This window comes from Eptatretus burgeri, chromosome 7, assembly GCF_056783735.1.
Source record: "Eptatretus burgeri isolate ZD-2024b chromosome 7, Ebu_testis_v1, whole genome shotgun sequence".
Lineage (NCBI taxonomy): Eukaryota > Metazoa > Chordata > Myxini > Myxiniformes > Myxinidae > Eptatretus > Eptatretus burgeri.
In genome coordinates, this window is record NC_140967.1 from 80,627,022 (window position 1) to 80,649,279 (window position 22,258).

General features: G+C 46.1%; 2 protein-coding genes across 3 annotated transcripts in view; one reads left to right on the plus strand and one right to left on the minus strand.

The window, feature by feature from the left end:
* Nucleotides 1-5,348, minus strand: part of DLG2 (discs large MAGUK scaffold protein 2) — a 652,065-nt gene extending 646,717 nt beyond the window's left edge. Inside the window, exon 1 of the mRNA XM_085889199.1 lies at nucleotides 5,257-5,348. Within this exon, the coding sequence (XP_085745325.1) occupies nucleotides 5,257-5,299 (43 nt within the window). The 5' untranslated portion in view covers nucleotides 5,300-5,348. The remainder of the gene's footprint in view (nucleotides 1-5,256) is intronic.
* Nucleotides 5,349-6,634: 1,286 nt separating this feature from the next.
* LOC147023616 (transmembrane protein 126A-like) lies at nucleotides 6,635-14,872 on the plus strand. Of its 2 annotated transcripts, none has more exons than XM_085889227.1 (5): nucleotides 6,635-6,653; nucleotides 9,940-10,051; nucleotides 13,143-13,336; nucleotides 13,993-14,107; nucleotides 14,278-14,872. In XM_085889227.1, the coding sequence occupies exons 2-5, from the start codon at nucleotides 9,942-9,944 to the stop codon at nucleotides 14,459-14,461; spliced, it is 603 nt and encodes a 200-aa protein (XP_085745353.1). In that variant the 5' UTR covers nucleotides 6,635-6,653; nucleotides 9,940-9,941; the 3' UTR covers nucleotides 14,462-14,872. The 2 variants fall into 2 exon arrangements, with proteins under 2 accessions (XP_085745353.1, XP_085745351.1); XM_085889225.1 differs by lacking the exon at nucleotides 6,635-6,653 and adding an exon at nucleotides 7,067-7,747.
* Nucleotides 14,873-22,258: the final 7,386 nt, after the last annotated feature.

Genomic DNA, 22,258 nt, shown 5'->3' on the forward strand with positions numbered 1-22,258 from the left:
GGCTGACGGACAGGCCGGGCCACATCGGTGTGGATCTGGTGTTTCACCAGGCCGGTATGTCCAATATCCTCGGGTGACAAGGAGAAGATTTCTATATGTCGGTCGACCAGTTTGTGTAAGGCCTCCCGCTGGGCATCCTCCAAATCTACACGACTCCAATTTACCATCTCGCAAATGGGATTGGGCCAATTCCTAGCAGACTCTGGAGACTCCTTCCGGGGCCGGTCCAACTCGATGTTATCGTCCCTCAGCTCTGCGACTTCCACCACTGGGGTACAATCTGCCACCTTCGTGCCCCATTTAATAGTGCGTGGTTCCATGCTTACATTTATTACCCTGATGGGCACAATAGGCCCGTCGGTGTTTACTAGGGTGCGGCCCACGACTAAACCCGGGGTTGATTGCCCCGCCAGTAGTTCGGCCAGGCCGCAGGAGCCCTGCCAGGTTGGGTGTGCCCGCCACCGGGCCGGGACCACTGCCTCGGCATCCGGGGGAATGACCACGGATTCGGGAGCCTCCAGCTCCACCCTCTCATCCGTGCCCATGTCCCCCAATGGCAATTCCTCACCACCCAACTGCATGACTCCTCGGCCTAAGTCAATTTTGCAACCACCGGCGGTCAGCACATCCAACCCTACTAGACATGGGTCGTACACCTTCGCCACCCAAACCTCTTTTTCTTTTAACAGTGCCCAATTTAAAGGTCACAAAACCACGCCCTATGATGGGGGCCGTTGCCCCGGTCGCTAGCTGCAAACTATGATTTTGCAGATGGTGGATCTCATCCCACCCGTCCACACTCGAATTAAGGACCACAGGGCTGATGATTGTGGTGCTTGCTCCTGTGTCCACAACGGCGTCTACCCCTACGCCGGCAACTTTGCACCGAATTGCCAAACTACCATTGCCAATTTGGCCACAATTGATGACCTGTCGCAGCTCTGAGGGCTCTTCTCCATCTGGGTCTGTCGAACACGGCCCTGCATGTTCGGCACTTTCTAGTTTCCCTGGGACTGGTGGGGGGGGGGGGTGATGTTTGGGCCCGGCTATTCCGGTCTGCCCGGGGCGGAGTTGGTAATCTGGGGGGCCGTGGCTCTTCCCTGCGCGGGGCTTTACAATGCCACTGCAGGTGGCCCTCCTTGCCACAGTTAAAACACTTTGCCTGGTAAGGTGTGTGCCTCCGGTACTCTGAATTATACCCCCTCTCTTTCCGAATTGGGGTACCCCCTGATGGCCCATCCCCCGCCGCTCCTGGGCCCGACCGCTTTGGCCCAGATCTCAGCCACTGACGGTCGATCATGCCCTGGACCATCTTCTCCAAGCCGGCAACCTTGATGCCTCCCAACGGCTGCAGTGTCAGCCGCCTTCTGGAGGTTCTCCGGGCGCCATGTGGTCAGTATTGATGCGATATCGGTGCCCGCAAGCGCCCGGACAAAATGGTCCAGGGCGAGCTCCTCCCGGTATTCCGGCGCCATATTCGCGTGTGCGATCCCCACTGCGTGGCAAATATCGTGCGCCAATTCCCCCATCGTATCATGGGGATGTCGTTTACGTCCACTGAGCTGAGCCTTAACAAGCTCACTCTGCTGTTCCATACCAAACCGGTTATTTAGGGCCGAATAGAGGTCTGCCAGTGTTGCCCCTTCCAAGGGTATCGTGGTCAAGACCTCGGATGCCGCACCCCGCAGTGCCGCCGTGAGCTGTGCCATGCCCTGCACCTGGTCCCAGCCGTTGCCTCTGGCCACGCAGTGAAACTGGGCCAAATACGCCCTCAGGTCCATCTTCCCATCATACGGAGGCAGTGGCACCTTCTGGCCTTTCGGGGTCCAAACCCCACCTCCCAGTCCCTGAGGGACACATGGAGGGACGGACCCCCCAGATTCCAATGGTGCCCTACCCCCGCAGAGCCCGAGCCATTCGCCCAGGGAGTTTACTACCCCCGTCTGCGTCGGTGCACACTCCGCACCGTCCTGCTTACTCCCCCATGCCATCAGACTCGCATTCTGCATACTCGCAGGAACAGTCATACTGGAGGCCCGCATTAGGCCAAGAGACCCCGTGGCCTCTGCCCTCCCCAAACTCGGCATGCACACCCCCGCGTTGTGCAACCCCCTTACCTCGTTCAATGACACCGGCCCCACCTGGTTACGATCTGCCTCGAGGGAGCGTATTCTCTCCCCCTGTTCCATAAGGAGGCCATCCTGCCTCTTACACCGGGTCTCAACACAGTCCACCAACTCCACCTTCATATCCTCTACCTTCCCCTCCATTCGTGCTTGCACGTCTTTTGCTTTTTCCAAGTCGTCCTTAACCTTCTCTACCTCCCCTCGAGTCTCTACCAATCCACCTTTTACCAATTTAACTTCTTCTTCTGTCTCTTTTATATGTCTGTCCAGTCGCACTCCCATTCCCTGCGTCTATCCCGGCCTTCCGTCCAATCTCTTTAACCATTTCAGTCATCTCTTCATGTCTCTTCTCACACCTCTGTTCTACAACCTCCAATTCGTTCCTTCCTTTCCCCTGGTTTTCTTCTAATTGTTCTATCGCCATCCTGTTCTTCTCCATTTCCCCTCTTATTTGGTTTTGTCCTTCTTGTACTTTTTCCATTCCCTGTCTAACCGTTATTATTCTGTTTGTCATTTCTTCCTCACCCGCCTTCACCGCGGTCCACACCTCTTTTACATTCCCTTTCAACTCGTTCACCTCCGTTCGTTTCGTGCCGACTTCCTTTTTCATTTCGTTTTTCACTTTTTTAAGCTTTCCTACAGGCCTAACCCCATGCTTTGCATCTCACCCCGCAGCGTTTGCACATTCTCATCCATTTTTGCCAGCAATATTTCTAATAGCTGGCCCATGTCAGGTGGCCCGGTGGCAGTCACTTCGCCATTACCGGGCGCGGATCTGACAGGGACTGGGGAGGGATTTTGACGGAGGAGGGGAGGGGGGGTGTCTTACACCGCGGCCCCCGCAGCTGCGCCCATTGCGGACTCTGCATTTATTTGCGGGGAATAGTCAACCTGCATAATGGGAGTGTCCTGCATGGTCATTTCGTCCTGAGCCATAGATTCTAACATTTCCAAATCCATTCCTAATCCCTCCTGCCCCTGCTCGCCTTGGCTGAACATTTTACGTGCTGGGAATAAAATTTATAACGCTCGTAATTTGGGGACACGGGGGGGTTTGCTCCGTATACCCCTGATCCGACTCCATGAATTTTGCTACGGAGGCGGAAGGGGCTGAATCACACTCCTGACAACCAGTTGTTACCGGCCGGGGTGGTCGGCCGCCAACCGACCGCAAGCTCTGAACGGAGCCGTAAGTCGAGTCGGCCCGACCGGTCGACCGGAATATTGATCGCCGCCCGGATAACTCCGAGCGACGGGTCCTTGTACAAGAACCGAAATACGCCAATCGCAAATCACGTGGGGTAGGGTTGATTGCCAATCTTCAATGTACCTCAATACCCACGTGATCCAACTACTGGGGTATTCCACCCTCAACGGATCTCGTATGGAACAAACCGCCGAGGCGAGCTTGTCCGTGTGCGATTCCGAGCGGCGTAACCACCGAGAACCGTCAGTCCAAATGTCCCCCTATTACGGCAAACCAACGGCTTTCTAACTCCCAACACACGGAATGTTCAGTCAATGAGGGAATGGACGAAGCGAGCAGGTTTACATTTACACAAGGACATTTATTATAATGAAACACGTATGCAATTAAATAAGGCAAAACACGTATGCAATTATACAAACAACAAAAGCACAACAAAAGAACTACAACCATCAATAAGCAATTATTAATGTACAGTCACTTACACAGTTTTACTTATGGGACTCGGCACCACAACATTCATTCGAAAGAAAAGCAGGAAAAAGACCCCATCAAAGGTAATGGGGTCAGACTGGACCTCGGGTCTTTATGGCGTGGGACTTGGCAGACCGAACGAGTCCCACGAGACCGTTGCAGGTTACCTGCACCCTCGTGGTGTCTGGCTTGAGCGACCCGCGACGTCCCGTCCCCACAGCAGCTAGCGTAGCCGCGGTCGAGCTCGGGCCTTCCCTGTGGCAGGCGAGCTCTCTCCGGCTCTCTCCACACGAACGCGCTTGCGCGACCCGCGATGCTCCTTCCCCGCGGCAGCTGGCGTAGCCGTGGTCGAGTTCGGGCCTTCCGTGTGGCAGGCGAGCTCTCTCCGGCTCTCTCCACATGAACGCGCGGTTTGCGCGACACAGCAGGCAAGGCTGCGCCTCCAGCTCACGTCTCCTTCAAGACGCCCGTACTTCCACGCAGCGTCTTGGCTTCTGGCTTCCTCCCGACTCCCCCAACTGCCGAAGCAAAAAGCTTCCTCCTCCCACGGGACTCAGCACACGAACTCTGCCACGGGACTCCCACGAACTCAGCCCACGAACTCATCCCATGAACTCAGCCCTACCACGGGACTCCCACAGGACTCTTTACACGGGGCTTTCACGAACTCTTTTTGAACAAAGAAAAGATGTCCTCTTTATCCTTTGCACCTCCTCCCCCGCACCCGGCATGACTCATGCCCTCGTGATCCACCCCCCGCTCAACCACGGGAAGGAAGGAGTTGTTGATGTCACCGCAGGATTCTTCTTCCTCTTTGCAAAAGAGGGGGAGGGACGTCTCCATTGTTTCGTTCCCTAACTATTAAATCGATCCGCAGCGCATCTAATCGATTTCAAAACATTTAAACAATGGAAGGTGAGCTATCTAGGGAACATGCACTTATCGACATAGCTGACTAAGGGAACCTGTATGCTGTGTGCAATTGAATTCCAAATTCGTAACAATATATACTAGTGCATGCCCGTAGGTGCGTGGCCGTACGTGCAAACCCAAAAAAATAAAAAAAAAAACTTTCAAACCATGTGCCAGAAACAACAACCACACAGGCCGTTCCTTCGCTCTCACGTGCCCGTACGTGCGTGGCCTTACGTGCGTCGCTATTCATACAAAAAAAAACTTTTCAAACTGCGTGCCAGAAACAACAACCACACAGGCCGTTGCTTTGCTCTCGTAAACGGCTACTGGATTGGGGCATTGTGTTTATCTATAAATGTGCATAAGAAATCGATAAATTATTAGAATACTGTAAGTCATCACTATCCGGAAGTGGTGCGTGTCCGTACGGAATGTTCATATCATTCCACAAATTATCGCTTTCTTTGAAATAACAACTGCTGTGATACTTACACACACAGAGTTAATTAAAATCAAAATTAAAATCAAGTTTACCTCCCTGTCTTTGCTTGCCATGACATTCGCTGCCATTGACCATTGCCACTCCTTGGTCATGGTGAGGCGACAGGGTAGGATTTGTAGGAGACCTGAAAGTACAGTGTCATTAGGTATTCCATGTTCGAATTGTTTTAGTTTTAAAATAGTTTAAAAAAAAAAGTTTGCAAAGCATACCACCAAAATGAGATCTATTTCGTTGACAAGCATGTTGAGTAGAGCTGAATTCCTTAACACTTCCAAAGGCCACAACGTTTTAACAATTGGAAACAAAAAAATGTTGTGCACTTTTTTGACAAATTATTTTTGGAACAATTTTTCTTCAATAAATAAATAATAATATAAATTGTCTCCATGTACACACCTTTATCTCGTTAGCACCTCTTCATATACAACATTGCTGAGGAAACGGCGCTTCTTCTTTGTTTCCTCGTCCAGGGCAAGAATGCGGAGGCTGCTGGATCTGCCAACGTTTTGATAAATTATTCGTTTAACGGCCAATTATTCAATTAGAGCCAACGTATTTTCCCTTTTTGCAAGGAAAAACGAGAGGAGAGGAGAGGAGAGGAGAGGAGAGGAGAGGAGAGGAGAGGAGAGGAGAGGAGAGGAGACCCGAAATGGCGAACACGGCTGAGTTTCTCTTCCCCATCGGCCATGCCTACGCAGCAACGTGTCCTGTCATTGGTTGGTAAAAAAAAAAATGGCCGCAGCAACGTGTCCTGTCATTGGTTGGTAAAAAAAAAAATGGCCGCAGCAACGTGTCCTGTCATTGGTTGGTAAATAAATGGCCATAACTTGGGAACCACTTGTCTGATTAATATCAAACCTTGAAAAGGCACATACTCAGGTCCCCAGCAATATACCTGGCAAGTTTCAATTAGATCGGACCAGTGGTTGTCGAGAAACAGCGGTCACTCTCTCACACACACACACACACACACACACACACACACACACACACACACACACACACACACACACACACTGGGTGTGTGTATAGCTGGGTCGGGATTCGAACCCAGGCAGGAGAGCAATTACAGGCTCGTGCAGAGGTGAGTGTGCACACCTCTCGGTCGAGACGATGCTGCCAACGCACGAAAAAAGTGCAAAAGGTAAATGATTCGGTTTATGTGTTTGTTGGATAAGCGAAGCAACAACGCTGAGAACGTAACAGAAGGTGACGTCGAGGCGCTATAGTTCGATTGCGAAACATTTGGTGTGGTTCCACTTTTTTAAGACTATGAGCTGCAACAACCCACTGCGGGAAAAAACACGTCATTAAATAACTAACGGTTAAAGATGAACCATTAAAACTAGTAAGTCGAGATTATTGAGAAGTGTAAAATGAAAATATTTAATTAAACCCTCACAATCCGGGACTTCCGGCGTGGACTCCGGTGGGTTGTTCAGTGTTCAGTTGAACTACATTTCACCAGATTATACCGTTTGAACAACGTTGTTTTTATTTAAAAAACTTGTTTAATTTATATTACTGTGTGTTTTAATGATAAGCAATCCGACGCGTTTGACGACATCTTACAGAGCGGTGTAAAGACACAACGCTGTCCGGTAGTCCAGAAATATAATTTAATTTCCGTATTCATTATTCATCTCTCGGATTGAATTTAAACTTAAATCATCAATATATTATCAAACATCTTGAAGAGATTTCAACGGGTTGCAGGAAAACATTTCTCAATGCTCTGAATGGGACGGAGTGATCGTCGATCGAGCAAAATGACGTTTCCGGTCGGCGGTGTTACATTCTTACCATTTATTATACCTGTGAAAAATATGATGGAAAGTTTTATGGTACAGTTTCTTTCTTGGTCGTTTAATAAAAAAACAACTTTATATTTCCACACGATTGTTGTAAAACGCGTGGTCGATGAATAACCTTGGAACACGAACGCACAACCGGAGCTTTCTTTTCGCGCCACAGTAGCATTGTGCGCCATCTCCGCGTGCTCCACGCGCCGTCTCCGCGCGCTCCACGCGCTCCTCGCGCCGTCTCCGCGCGCTCCACGCGCCGTCTCCACGTGCTCCACGCGCCGTCTCCGCGCGCTCCACGCGCCGTCTCCACGTGCTGCTCGCGCCGTCTCCGCGTGCTCCACGCGCCGTCTCCGCGTGCTCCACGCGCCGTCTCCACGTGCTGCTCGCGCCGTCTCCGCGCGCTGCTCGCGCCGTCTCCGCGTGCTCCACGCGCTGTCTCCGCGTGCTCCACGCGCCGTCTCCGCGCGCTGCTCGCGCCGTCTCCGCGTGCTCCACGCGCTGTCTCCGCGTGCTCCACGCGCCGTCTCCGCGCGCTGCTCGCGCCGTCTCCGCGCGCTGCTCGCGCCGTCTCCGCGTGCTCCACGCGCCGTCTCCGCGCGCTGCTCGCGCCGTCTCCGCGTGCTCCACGCGCCGTCTCCACGTGCTGCTCGCGCCGTGTTCTACAAACGTTGTGCGACACGTTGAGCCATCTGTGCTGCTGCACCAAGCTTCTCCCACGGTAAGCGACCTTCTCTCCCACTGTACGCAATCTATAAACATGTGCAATACGTAATTCCTATTTTTGTGACTAAACCGTGGTTGCTCTGAGTTTTAAAAACAAAAACTGGAGGCACCACCAATTTTGCAGGCAGAGGTCTTGTCCACCGTTTCCACCCATCGAGTAGATCCCAATCTCAAAGATCCGATTCCCAAGGAGCAGTCACGTGATCAAAATATGCAGATGATGAGACCGAACGACGATCACATCATTTGTGTGAGCCTTGCCAGTTGAACAGCTTCAGGAAGTGGTGGTGTTCAGTTTTAAATGTCGGTCGTCCGTTCCCACGACGACCTGTGTTTTGGAAACTTAACAACGAACCGACGATTGTAGGACGGATAGAGACAATCGTAACTATGTCGAGTTCGGTATCGACGTGCCTCACGATCGAGATGGAGCAACTGCATCTGCGGATCAACCATCAATGTTTGAAGCTGAGTATTCTTTAGCCATCCTTGTGAGGGTGAAAACGTGCGGATGGCCGATTTCAGGTTCCAGCAGAAGAGGCGATGCTAAAAATGATCTTAGGTCTCACCATCAGCTTATTAAAGTCTGTGATGCCCCGTTCCCATCAGGGGGGGGGGGGACTTAATACCTGGCACCAGGGGCATCCAGAGCCAGCATGGGCCCTGAGGAAAATGACCTCAGGGGCCCCTACCCTTTCTCTTACATTTGTATAAAACATTGGTTACAGAAGTTTGGACCCCTCAACAGACCCTGGGCCCTGAGGCAGTGACTCCCCCCCCCCTCACCCAAACACCTCTGCCTGGCACAAGTGTTGCCTCTGCACAGTCGATGCTAACTGAGCTCTTCTCGTTGGTGTTGCCTTCCGTTTTCAACATGGATCTTCGAACTACTGAACTACAACCAGTTGTAGTTTTGATTGTGGAGACGAAAGGGCAAGCCTTTACAGCTGGAGATTCTATTTTAATATTTTTGGGGAATGCACTTGCAATTCCTGGGTGGCCTGAGACTTAATAACAGATAAACTGCATGGTTAGGCCAATGTGTCAGACATGAAGAAGCTCACAAACTGTTGAGGATGGTTTATTTTTGGTGCATGTCCTGTGTTTGAGCCCCTGTCAGCTGTTGAATTAATACCAGGTGGGGTTTGACAGCCTGTCATCCTTCCGAGGTTGGCGAAATGAGTCTCAGTGTACTGGTAATAGGGGCATTGCATCAGCAGCACAGCCACACCCTCAGCCAAAGATGCCACCTGCAGCTGTGTGCTGTATATGGAGGAAGAGGAAGAGATGCTGGAAGACATCGTTAGGGAAGCCACACGGTAGCTGCAGGGGGTTTCTCCACAGCCCAACATGTATACCTGCCTCAGTCTCTCACCACACCCCCACTGCAGACTGCACCCACTTCTCCCTCATGCTGGCTTTGTGTCTTCGGCAAAAAACTGTCCCTGTAAAGCCGTGTCTTCACCAAGAACTAAGCTGGATTGTGTTGAGGCGCAGTCAACGGTATTTTCAGTCCTGTCAATATCCCTGGTCTATCTACTGAGGTGGGAATGGGCCTGTTAAAGCTTAAATAGAAAAGCATCTGCAGTTCGTTCGTTGACTCGGGGTACGTATGGATTTTTGGAATCAAATTGTATTGTATTGATTATTTTTCTACTCTCACCCATTTTGTTCAATCCACTTTGTTTGGTCTGTTTAACTTAAATGTTTCGATCACAAATTAGAGAAATTATAAACGTCCATCAAAGGACAGATTGGGTTGAGGGGGATCAGTGCCAAGTACAAGAGCGTGTCTGTGTCTGAGCAACCACCACTCAGGTTGCCACTTTGGGTATCCGGACACAGTACCAATTGGCATGTCGCCTGATTGGCTCAGGTGTTCCATTGGAGTACGGTAGCATGGCAAACAGGTCCGAACACCTGCTCAGAGGTCCCGGATAATTTGGCCGGTACGATCACTTTGATGCGGTTAAGCAGATTCGGACCAGGAAACCAGGACAAGTCTGACGAATACAACAATATGATGAATGTCTTAACTGTTTACACAACTTGTGTGTGTTCATGAAGCATAATCTGTGTTACATGACATATTGTAACAGGAATGTGATTTGATCGAGTATGAGGGGCCAAATGACCACTTCATATTTTCTTTAATGGTAGCATTTTGTGTCTTCAATCCACCCACAGTGATGTCGATCATGCCTGAAAAGAACAAGGACACTGAGCCCACAAATATAAACAAAACAGATTTGCTCGTCCAGCTCTACGAAGTGATGGAACAAATGCCCTTTGAAGAAAGGTGACGTGATAACCCCTTGTTTGCACTTTCATATTGTTCACAATTGGATGAGAAAGTTGCAGGCTCAGCACCAACTTCCATTCCATATTGTAATGAGATGGGCTTTATCCAAAACAAACATAATAATACACCCGAGCGGGTTTGACGGTCAGCTCGGATACAAAACTTGATGCAACCGAGTGTTAATCAACCTTAGCGACTACGGAAAGTGACAACAGAATTCAAATTGAATTTAAAATAAACAGGTGAGGGCCGCTCGAAGCAAAAATCTCCATATTCTAGGAATCATTCCCAACATCATTATATAATTTTCAAACCCGCGTTTATGGCTGTGAAATAAATACTCTAAGTGTGTGCCTTTAATGGCTGTATCCAGGACAGAGCCGGACCCCAACTAAAAAGGACCCCTCGGGCCACCGAGAAGCTCAATCACTTGCTGCCTACACGTCTGCGCGGCGTCACGTGACCAGCCAGCTCGCCGTCTGATGAAATGCCCAAACAAAATCTTAAAACGTCCGTTTTTCATCGGAATTCTCTCAGATACTTGTGGAGCACATCCCCAAACCATCTAACATCTAAACATTAATCTCACAGACGCTACGAATAAGCAGTCCCTCAGGACAGGTTACGAGGTGAAGCAGTGAACGGAAAGCATGTGGTGTCCCTTCCAGAGTCTCATGGTTATTTGAATTGAATATATTTTCCTCATGAAAAGTGTGTTTCTGAGCAGATTTGCATGAAAATTATCTTCATTGAACGTGTAGCAACACCAGAAGGTCCCAAAAGTGAAAACAGAAATCAACTAGAACTTGAGACAGCCTCGTTATATGGCATGGAAGCCCATGGAAGTTACCCCTCGCTGCAATGCATTTCACACAGACCGAGGATATAAACATTCAATTTTCACAAAACTTGATAGAACCGAGTGTTAATCAACCTTAGGGACTAAGAAAAGTGAAAACAGAATTTGAATTGAACTTAAAATAACCGCGCGAAGCTGTGTTGAAGTCAGCGGACCTCGTGTTGCCAAATGACACAGGTAACGAGGAACGAGTTGGTCAAATTAAATCTTCTTAATAATCCTGATGAAACCCATAATACATTACAGCCGTCCGATGCTTCCTTATAGGCCATTCGACCAATCGGTCATTTTGCACTTGATGACCCTGTAACCTTGACCCCGAGGGAAAAATGTGAAAAAGGCCTCAAACGATCTATAGAGAGCAACGAGTATTATCATCGTGTCAAGTTAGAACTCAATCGGCCGAGACGTCTTGGAGGAGATAGAAAAATATAAATTGTTGACAGACAGATGGATGGATCTGAGGACATCAAACGGTTATATTAGGTCAGCGAGCTGACCTAACTAGAAGGGCACTTGGTAGAGCCCTCCACCACGTAATGCCTGATCCACGAGAACATATATCGGGCCCAATCAATTTTTGCAATAGCTTGCTGTGTATCGTTTTTGGCCCCATCTCTCAATGTAGTGGGGCAACTTAGCATAACAATTGTGCATTTTGTGAGGAAAGCACCAAATTTGGCACACTCGTAGCCTATCATATTATGAACAGATTTGGATATTGGGCCATCTCAAATTCAGCCGCTGATGGCTGTGGCAGCCATTTTCCAATGTCATCAAAAATTTTGAGATGGCCCAATATCCTAATCTGTTCATAATATGATAGGCTACTAGTGTGCCAAATTTGGTGCTTTCCTCACAAAATGCACAATTGTTATGCTATATTTAGCTAAGTTGCCCCACGAATGGTGAAGAAACGATTTAAGGATTTAAAAAAAATTATCTTATCCAGATCTTCATTACTTCTGTTTTGTTGACATCAGGAGGAAAGGTCTGAGCTTTATGAACACCACAAACCCCTCCTGGTAATATTTGACTTGAACTGAATGTTGTTAGGATGTACTGTCTGCACACCTACAACACGGATATCAGAAGCACAAACTTGTGTCTCGAGACAGAGACAGAGCTTTGGTCCAACATTCTAACACAGAACAGCCTTCATCTTAGCCTCAAAGCACCATTGTACACCATCCTTATGTTTAACTTCACTGCTTCCATCGCAGATTGGTGAGGAAAGATATTTTTAGGATGAATCAAAATATCTGCCGTTAATGCCAAGTTAAGTTAACATCGAAGTGTTACCTTCCCTCTAAGCATTGGTTTTGGACCACATGACTGTTCACATTTCACAACACTGAACAGTGGCTGTTGCCCTGTCATAAACGCAATGCTGTACATCACTATATTAGGACAGGACATCCAAATTCAAAACAAAATGTACGTTTTTACACCAAACTGCAAAGTATCACATGCTTCATAAAACTGTCCATGCGAGATTTTAGCAAATGCTGCAATATTGCCTTTGAATAAAGACAACAGGGCGATCACTTCCACTTACCGGCATGACCGTGCACCTTGCTGCACTGCTTTGGTTGTTCGGAATTGATTCAAAGATCACAACAATTGAAAGAGAAAAATCTACAGATCGTCAGCTTAATCCAATCGAACGACTCAGTTATCTTGGAACTGTGCCTGATGGCTGACCAACAAGCTACAATCTACCAATAAGCTTGCACTTATTCAGGAGTAGCATCTCATCCATCTGAGATTTGGTACAATTGTTGAAATTGAAATGTGACACACTCTAAAACAGTTGCGAATTAACCATGTACCTTACCATCACAATACTCAAACTGTATGTACTCGAAACACCAGCTCCCGACTGGAGTGATGGTGGAGGGCAACTTCAAGTTATCCCAACGTAGCCGAAGATCCCCCTACACACTCCAAATACAACCAAGTTGCAACGCATTTCATCCAACAAACACGCATATTTCAACGCATCCCCCCTCTGCTCCCCCCTCCCCCAAACCAACCACCACCTCTGTGATTTAAGTTTTTGAATGAACCATGATTGATACCTTTACCATCTCAACACTGAAAATGTATGTACAACTTGTATTATCCATTCACACGAATCATCCCTGTTTCAGAGAATCTGTCGTATATAATTTGATGCAAAATATGACTGAAAACCAAAACGGTAATTGTTTTTTCTCATTATTTCAGTTCCGTATTCACCAAAGGGCCATACTTGTTTGGTGCTAATGCGGGCCTGGTCGGCCTTTTGGGTAACAGCCTGTGCCGGCGGTTGCTTTGTGTGAGACAAGCAAAGTTTCAATCCCTCGTCATAATGTCAACGCTACCTTTTCTCATTACAACACCCGCCTTCTTTCACGCCGTCTCTGTCCCACTTCTTACAGGTAATGGAATCGACTTCAGCACATCAAAAGAGCTTGTCCCAGTAGTTGTAGGTGAATGAGAATGGAAGTTTGGTCAGACAGCTCAAGTTCCAGTCTTTGAATTGTAATATACTTACCAGCTTAACCAATGATCCTAACTTGGGGATTACCAATAAGTAACTTGATGTATGTACAGGTTTAAAGTAAAGGGGGTGCTGGCTAATTGGAGAGAAAAAAAGAGTGTGCAGGAGTGTGGGCAGCAGTGGTGAGAGAAGGGAAAGGAGGTAGGGAGGAGATATAAGAAAGAGGGGAGGGAAGATGTACAGTATAAATGACATATAAGAAGAAGAGAATGGGGACAATTGGGGTGGGGGAGAATTGGTTGGCGGGAGGTGTGTGTGTGTGTGTGTGTGTGTGTGTGTGTGTGTGTGTGTGTGTGTGTGTGTGTGTGTGTGTGTGTGTGTGTGTGTGTGTGTGTGTGTGTGTGTGTGTGTGTGTGTGTGTGTGTGTGTGTGTGTGTGTGTGTGTGTGTGATTCGAGTTACCATTTTGCATATGTAATACATGGATGGCTTGCTGAGATGGTGAGTGAAGGATTTCATGCTTTTTTGTTGATTATTATTGCTGCAAATGTGTAAAGGCACACTGACAAAGCCCCTCTTTTCCTGGTGTTTGTAGGAAGTCTTTCCAGTAAAAATGAAGCGATGATACGTGGTGGCACAATTGCAGTTCTGTGTTCTGGTCTCCTTCCCTTGGCACTTGCACTGCCCCTGAACGTCATGTTGGCCAAAAGGTGCACCAGCTAGGTTTATATTAAGCCATGCGTTTGTGTGATGCATCCTGGAGAGCAAATGAAAGGTGTTATATCATCAATGATTTTTGCTTTCCTTGCTGATGAGCTAAATGTGGGAATAAGAAGCCAGTGCAATTGACCCGAATGTGTACGTGCGTACTTGTTGGCAGATTTGGAACAGTGCGGTTGCCAGAGCAAGGGAAGTGGGCGGTCTGGAGATCCATGTTGCGACCTGTTCTGCTACGAATGAGCGTTGTCGGGTTGATGCAGTGTGCATTTGCTGTGTGCCTTGCCTCAGAGCAGTTCCAGGTCAATGGCAAAGTTCAAAAGATGTACTTGCAGCCTAGCAGCTAGACATAGGCAACCAACTGCAAGATTGTCAAATTTCACGTGGACCTTCTGCTTCGATTTGATTACGCAACAGCTGTTTGTTGAAATACTCCCACACGAGTAAGGACACGTGCTGGACATCGAGCTTGTAGATAATGATAAATGAGCAAATGTCGAAATATAAAAGTGTGCCAAATACATCATTGTTTGTGACACTGCATCACAAGGAAACCCCCGTTTGATTATAGCACAGAATTTGTTAATATTGGTTTTGGCAGTGGCACCCCGAGGGTTTTGAAAGATTGCATTGCTGCTTTCGATGCATTCGCGTACAAGATGCTGTTGAGCTCATTGGGTGTGAAGAACATTGGCTGTTTTTACAGAAAATGTGCATTGAATCGATGATTAATGTCATAAATGGATGCTTTTCTCTTATTTAATGCCTGGTGTTGGCTTAATGGTTCGGGTGGCGGGCTTTGGATCCTCGGGTCCTAAGTTCAAATCCCCCTCAGCTTTTGAATTAATACCAGGTGGGGTTAACTCGGCCTGTCATCCTTCCGAGGTCAGCGAAATGAGTGCCAGCATGCTGGTATACTGTGTCGGAGTGGCGACCCGTCCAGGATTGTGCCCAACAGCCAAAGAGACTGCTTAAGCAGCACCAACGTTCTGCACAGAGTATGGTTCCAATCTCCTCCTCCTCTTGAATGAAGCCAAACTCATGATACATTTGCGAGTGAAAGACTGAAGAAGTAGTCTTGCTAGTGAAGGCCTAGTGTCAATCGATGTTGGCAGACAGATGGAACGATGGATGAAATCATCAGGACGTTGGTTGAGGTATCGTAACTGCAGTGGGAAGCAAGAAGCTTACATTTCAGGCATTAGCCCATGATAGTTAGCACATCCTGATAAAAGGCCTGTTGATCTTCATCCATTATATAATGGGCATTGTTGCTGTACGGGTACTTTTAATTCCAACTCGCCAATACAACAATTTGTTTTAATTACTCATTCCAGAAGACGAGTATTGATTTTGGTCTGTTTGTCTGTCTGTCCACATGTAGGCCACAAATACCACCTGGTGGTAGGCAGTATTACACGGTACCTTGATTCATCAGAGTACCTTTCTAATAAAGTAAAGTCAACCCTTAAATAATGTGGGGAGTTATGCTCCTAAAAAGTGCAGCAAAAACCAAAACCACCAAGTTAACACTTAACTCATGGGAAAAATGGGAATAGGTTCCTGGACTTCAAGAAAATGTTGAGGAAGGTGGATGGTGGCCAAAAATAAACATCACGATTGAAATAAATATGTAAAATAAAAAACATGAAAACACTGAATCTAACATGTAAAACAAACATAAAAACACGACTTTTAAACCTTTGAATGTTAAAAAAAACATTACCGTACCGTACTGTTTGGACAGTAAGGTACGGGACAGTATCCTCTTCCAGAATAATCCCATCTTGGTGGCGTTAAAGACCTGCTGCAGCCGAAATCCCTTCTCGATCAGTTTCATGAACTGTGGCGGTAGTTCTCCGCAACGTGGTCTGCCGATGCTCCTTCCCCAGCTCACTTGACGTTATGTAGGCTGAATCGTCTTCTTCCCGGATGTCTCGACAACTTTCGGAGATGTGCAATCCTTTCTCCCACATCACCAGTCCCTTCAAAGGCACTTTTTTCTGTGTTTGGTCTTCCGTCCAAACATTAAGGACTTTTCCATCCTTTCAATGTTCAGGTCACGGGACTGGAATGACACGAGCACTTCATCCACCCAAGTGGACGCAAACAATGACTCGCAACCGAGCTCAAAAACCCCGAATAATCGAAATTATGCCCCACAATAACTAGATAGGTTATTTACTATTTGTAAATATGCCCCCACAAGTAACAGAGAAGTTACTCACGATTGGTTGAAACAACAAAAGCAAAATCCACAATATATGGGTTTACTGTATTACAAGTACAATGTGAGCATCTATAAAGTACATACTATTAGATTGTAAGTGCATCTATAAAGGACGTACGATTAATAATGCGAATACATCTATAAAGTACGTACTACAAAAATGCGTTGGCGTCAGCAAAATACGTGCATCTATAAAATACATATGATTGGAATGTGAATCCACACAGGAAAACCAAAAAGGTCAGAGTCCACTTTATGAACATAAACATTGTCAATTCATAGTCCACGCAAATACCACCTGGTGGGAGACAGTATTACACAGTACCTTAATTCATCAGAGTACCTTTCTAATAAAGTAAAGTTCATTTCTCACACAGAATAATTCCTGACGAGGGGCTGCAATCCCCAATTGCTCTTTATAATTGTCACTGACGTGTTTGTGCTTCATCTGGGCAGGGTTCCATGTTTGAACTTCCAAACATGTTCAAAATGATATTTCGATAAACTCTGTGTTTGGGTTTGAGGGTATAACTATTGCAAAAATTATTAGCACCAAAACGTCTATTTACAAGTACAACAAACACCTGATGTTTTGCAACAGGGTTAAGACCCCCGTTTTTAAATTTCAACTTTTAACTCGAGATTGACAGCATCAACACCGCTTCGGTTCACAAAGTTCATCTTTAGAGATGCTACGGAATGCTCGCCTCTGTGAAAGCTAATAGTCTCCATCAGCAGACAATAAATTAGACATTCACTAAAAGTTGACAGCAGATGTTTACTACTGTGAGAAATGAGGTGCACTTTACATTTTGATCATTACCCCATCATCAGGGCAATTATTATTATTATTATTTTTTAACAATCAAGGGGCAAGCAAGTCTTTTTTTGCTCTAATAAAGACCTTATGCTGATTTCTAGGTGTATTTCATTTCCCACGGTAATAAACAAACTTGAGAATCAACGTTCAGTTGATAAAATTAATTGTACAGTTCTTCATTTTTTGAATTAGAAGCTAAACTAAAGACCATTAAACATCTTGTCCAAATGATGTTGTTTTTTTTGGATTACCATGTGTGGAAACCTCAAAAGGATTGTTTAAGACTACATTACAAGTTGGGTATAAGACGTTTAACTTCACACAAAGGCAAGCTTTGGAACTTTCATGAACCACACCTTAGATTTCCTTTTAATAAAAAGCATGTTATTGTGTTGCAAATGTATTTGGATGAAATTCAAAATATCTGCATTGCAGTACTGTACTTCAAAATCCTTTTGTAAAGGGCATTCTACTCAATTTGGATGAATCCAACTAAATTTGGGTTCAAGATACACGGTGCGTTTCTGCACTTATTCCCCAAAATAAAACTTTTCCTCTCAGAGGCTTGGGAGCTTCCCAATTATCATGCACATGTGTAATGGACAATGAAGCAACGGCCCATCTATCACATCATCAGTCACAATATGATTTTGCATTAGCATCAGAGTGCAGAAAAAGAGTGGTTGTTGCTCCAATTCACAAGGTAGAGAACATGAGGTAGGATGAGAAGTCAGCTGGAGGCCAAGAATGTATTACCCTGTGCTGTCAATCTATTTGATCATTCGAGGTGAGATTTTAAATAATAATAATAAAAAAGTTGCCATAAATTGCCAAATGAAATAAACAATTTTTTTTATTTAGTCAAGTGTTTTTCTCTTAAACTTCATTTCTCAGATATAAACTGCGAAACTGCAGTTTGTTATTTGTTTGCCATTGTTGTGACATTCCTCGAAGGGTTATTCTCCTTCCTCCACTCCTGTTATATTGTTGAGTAAACAATGGGTGAAGCATGTGTTAGGAAAGAATATAATTTCCAACTCCTTTTTTTTCACTTCTTTCTTTATTATAATTTCCAACTCGGTTTCGAAAGTAAGAAATAAAATAAAAATCCTAACATGACACATCCTCTACTAAGAGCTGATCTTCCTTCAATTTGACTCGAGCATTTAATAGAAACATACCATCGAGTTGGAAATGCAGGTGAGCAATGCAAAGTTTTCAGAGCTTGACTGCTCATGACAATCAAATCCCCTTTATGTCCTTCGACATTATCAAATTCCTCCATGTCAGTACTCTCCCCCACATCTCCTACAAGCCCACGTCCTTCCAACCCCACCTACGGTATCTCCCTCTTCAGCATCCCCCCCTCGCCTCACCCCATCAAAGCTTCCTCCACCCCTCACCCCCCGCGATGCACCCACTAAACCTCCCCCCGTTCCACACCCTCCCACTCAATGTTGGCACTTCCAATTTCCTCCCTCTCCACCTTGGGTACGTGTAATAAATATATGCCTTATATACGTGAAAGGGGTCATGTGATCACATCTATTTACATGAGGAGGTGGTACAGCAACAATTTACTTGAACAACAATACAACGCATATGGTATATGGGAAGGCAAATTTAGAGTGCTCTTTTTACCCCTCAGCCCGAATTGGGCTAAGGGGTATTGTCGTCACAGGCGTTGTCCGGGCGTCCGTCCGTCCGTCTGTCAACTTTTGGTTTGCGTCAATTTCGAGGAGAACGCCTTGTCCGATTAAATCCATTTTTGCAAAGTATGTTGGGGTTGAGTGGAGGAAGGTTCCTTTCGAAAATGGGCATGCTGCGATTTTCAATGTGGCCTCCATGGCAGCCATCTTGAAATTGGTTTCCGTCAATTTCGAGGAGAACGCCTTGTCCGATGAAATCCATTTTTGCAGGGTATGTTGGGGCTGGGTAGAGGAAGGTTCCTTTCGAAAATGGGCGTGCTGCGATTTTCAATGTGGCCTCCATGGCAGCCATCTTGAAATTGGTTTCCGTCGATTTTGAGAACGCCTTGTCAGATTAAATCCATTTTTGCAGGGTGTGTTGGGGTTGAGTAGAGGAAGGTTCCTTTCGAAAATGGGCGCGCTGCGATTTTCAATGTGGCCTCCATGGCAGCCATCTTGAAATTGGTTTCCGTCGATTTCGAGGAGAACGCCTTGTCCGATGAAATCCATTTTTGCAGGGTATGTTGGGGCTGGGTAGAGGAAGGTTCCTTTCGAAAATGGGTGTGCTGCGATTTTCAATGTGGCCTCCATGGCAGCCATCTTGAAATTGGTTTCCGTCGATTTTGAGAACGCCTTGTCGGATTAAATCCATTTTTGCAGGGTGTGTTGGGGTTGAGTAGAGGAAGGTTCCTTTCGAAAATGGGCGCGCTGCGATTTTCAATGTGGCCTCCATGGCAGCCATCTTGAAATTGGTTTCCATCGATTTCGAGGAGAACGCCTTGTCCGATTGAATACATTTTTGCAGGGTGTGTTGGGGCTGGGTAGAAGAAGGTTCCTTTCGATCATGAGCGCAATTTGATTCTCGGCTCAGCCACCAGGGGGCAAAAACTGAAAACCTAGAAATGGCTATTTCTCCTGAACAAATGGCTGGATCATCGCCAAATTTTTATCACAGGTATATCTGATGAGGATACATGATATATAACCCGGGTTTTTGATTTGACCTACTTTTCAAGGTCACAGAGGTCAAAGTTCATACTTCGGTGTTCAGGCGTCCCTCAACTTTTGGTTTCCGTCAATTTCGAGGAGAACGCCTTGTCCGATTAAATCCATTTTTGCAGGGTGTGTTGGGGTTGAGTAGAGGAAGGTTCCTTTCGAAAATGGGCGTGCTGCGATATTCACTAGCCGCCACAGTAGCCATCTTGAAGTCTGATTGATTTTCGATATGACGTCCAACGTGCTCTAACTGACTGCATCATCGTGATATCACTGCTTCCTTTTACAATGCATGGGCTGAGGGATTACGCCTGCTTTGCGGAGCTATTTTTAATAACTGGTATAAACCCCTGTGAACCTCTCAATGAAAGCATCAGCAGACCGTTCTGGGCTGTTTTCCTTCATAAACTGCATTTTGTCGTACCTTAAAATCCGACACTTGATGGCATCAAAGAGTTTTACAGGAAAGTGTTTTACGGCAGAGTTTCTCACTCCCCGCATTGGTGAATGGCATTCAACAGGTCGCAGTGTACAGAGCTCTGAAGCGGTCATGTTGGCATAATGATTGCTCAACTGGTTCTCCACAAGAGAACCTGAAAGCACACTCGCTTCAATTGAATGTCGTTTGCGTGTTGAAGCATTGCTAAATATGGCTGCCATGTCGATCACCTCACTTGTGACTTTTGCGATGAACCAAAAGCTCTGCAAAGAAGTCATTTTTTCCAAGCTAGCGTGAAAGAGAAATGTTACAGAGTTGTGGTAACGGTTCATTATCATCTCACACTCTGTACAAATGGATGTGCAGAACGTTGTTCCAACTATTCACTCTGTCTGCTTTGAAAAGTCATGCTTGGAAAAAGAGACTTCATCGTTCATGATACACGAATAATCTCACATTGGATTATTTGCTTGTTCATTAGATTCAGTACTTTATCGTTTCACGGATACATGCTTACAAAACGGCATGTTAAGTATAAAAAAAAATCCCGCTGATAAAGGTAATAATGACTCCCCACATTTACAAGTGTTGGCTCTTATCCTTCGAGATTTTAAATTGCACACACCAAAGACAACATGAAATTCAAGATGCATCATTTCATTTGATTTGATCTTTTGTATCTTATTGTAGTATCTATGGCCATATTGGAGACGTGCCCCAAAAGTTTTCACTGTGCATATTTCCATGTACATCCATCCATCCATTGGGACCATACTCTGTGCAGAGCGTTGGTGCTGCCTAAGCAGTCTCCTTGGCTATTGGACACAATTCTGGACGGGTCACCACTCTGACACAGGATACCAGCAAGCTGGCACTCATATTGCCGACCTCAGAAGGATGACGGGCAGAGTCAACCCCACCTGGTATTAATGTAACAGCCAAGTGGGATTTGAACTCAGGATCCTAGGATCCCAAGTCCCCATCCTAACCATCAAGCCAACACCAGACATCAAATTAGGAATGTAAGCTAGTTTCTCTGGCAAACTGCCTCAATGCTCTGCCATCTGAGCTATCTGGGTGACCCATATTTACATGTACATTACTAAAAGGACATATGTTAATTTATTTTTACAATTTATTTAGCCAGAAATATCAGTGAAGTGAGTGAAATGAACTGTTAATTGAATGTGTGCACATCTCCTTCAATGATGTCATGTGTATCAAATGGTAGTTATTCCAGTATGATCATTAAATTAAGTGCAACTGAATAACCAGCACCTGAGAAGTACATCGATTTGATAGTGTTGAGGGAATGATCTTTAGGGTTTAATAAAAACTGCTTAGTGGAACGAAAGTCATTTCTTAGCATTTGTTTCGATAAACCTGACATGGTATTTCCGCAATGGATATGCGTTGCATATATACAGTGAGATGTTTGTTTTCCCAACCCTACTCTTTTGTCCTCTATTCAAACCTCTGGCTGTACATTTTTAATGTTCTTTTTCTCTGTTTATATATCTTTACAAAGTCAGCACAAGAGCTTTGCAGCTCAAGCCATGAGAATGTGCAGGTAGGGCAAATCTGCATTGAAATATCCAGCAATTAGCCTCATCACAGGCACTGATGTATGGGGGGAATCTGCATTGAAGAAGTCTGCAGTTAGTCACAACAAGAGCTCACACAGTGCAGTGCTGGGTTTATCAGTTGATCTCACGCGTGGTTACGTTGACATTAATGGCTGCTCAGAAAGAGAAAGTGCTACTTCGAGGTCAGTTGGTAATACAACTTATGCAGAGGCACACTTTGCGAGACAGCTGGATTTTTGAGATGACCATTTGGAGGAACAGCAAAAGGAAGAACACCTGGATCTCTGGGTGTTTGGGGCTGAGAGTACCAGAGCTGTGAACATTTAATCCCTTGGTACACCTATAAGGCTTTCATCTGCAGCTTAATGGAGTACTGCTCTCCCCT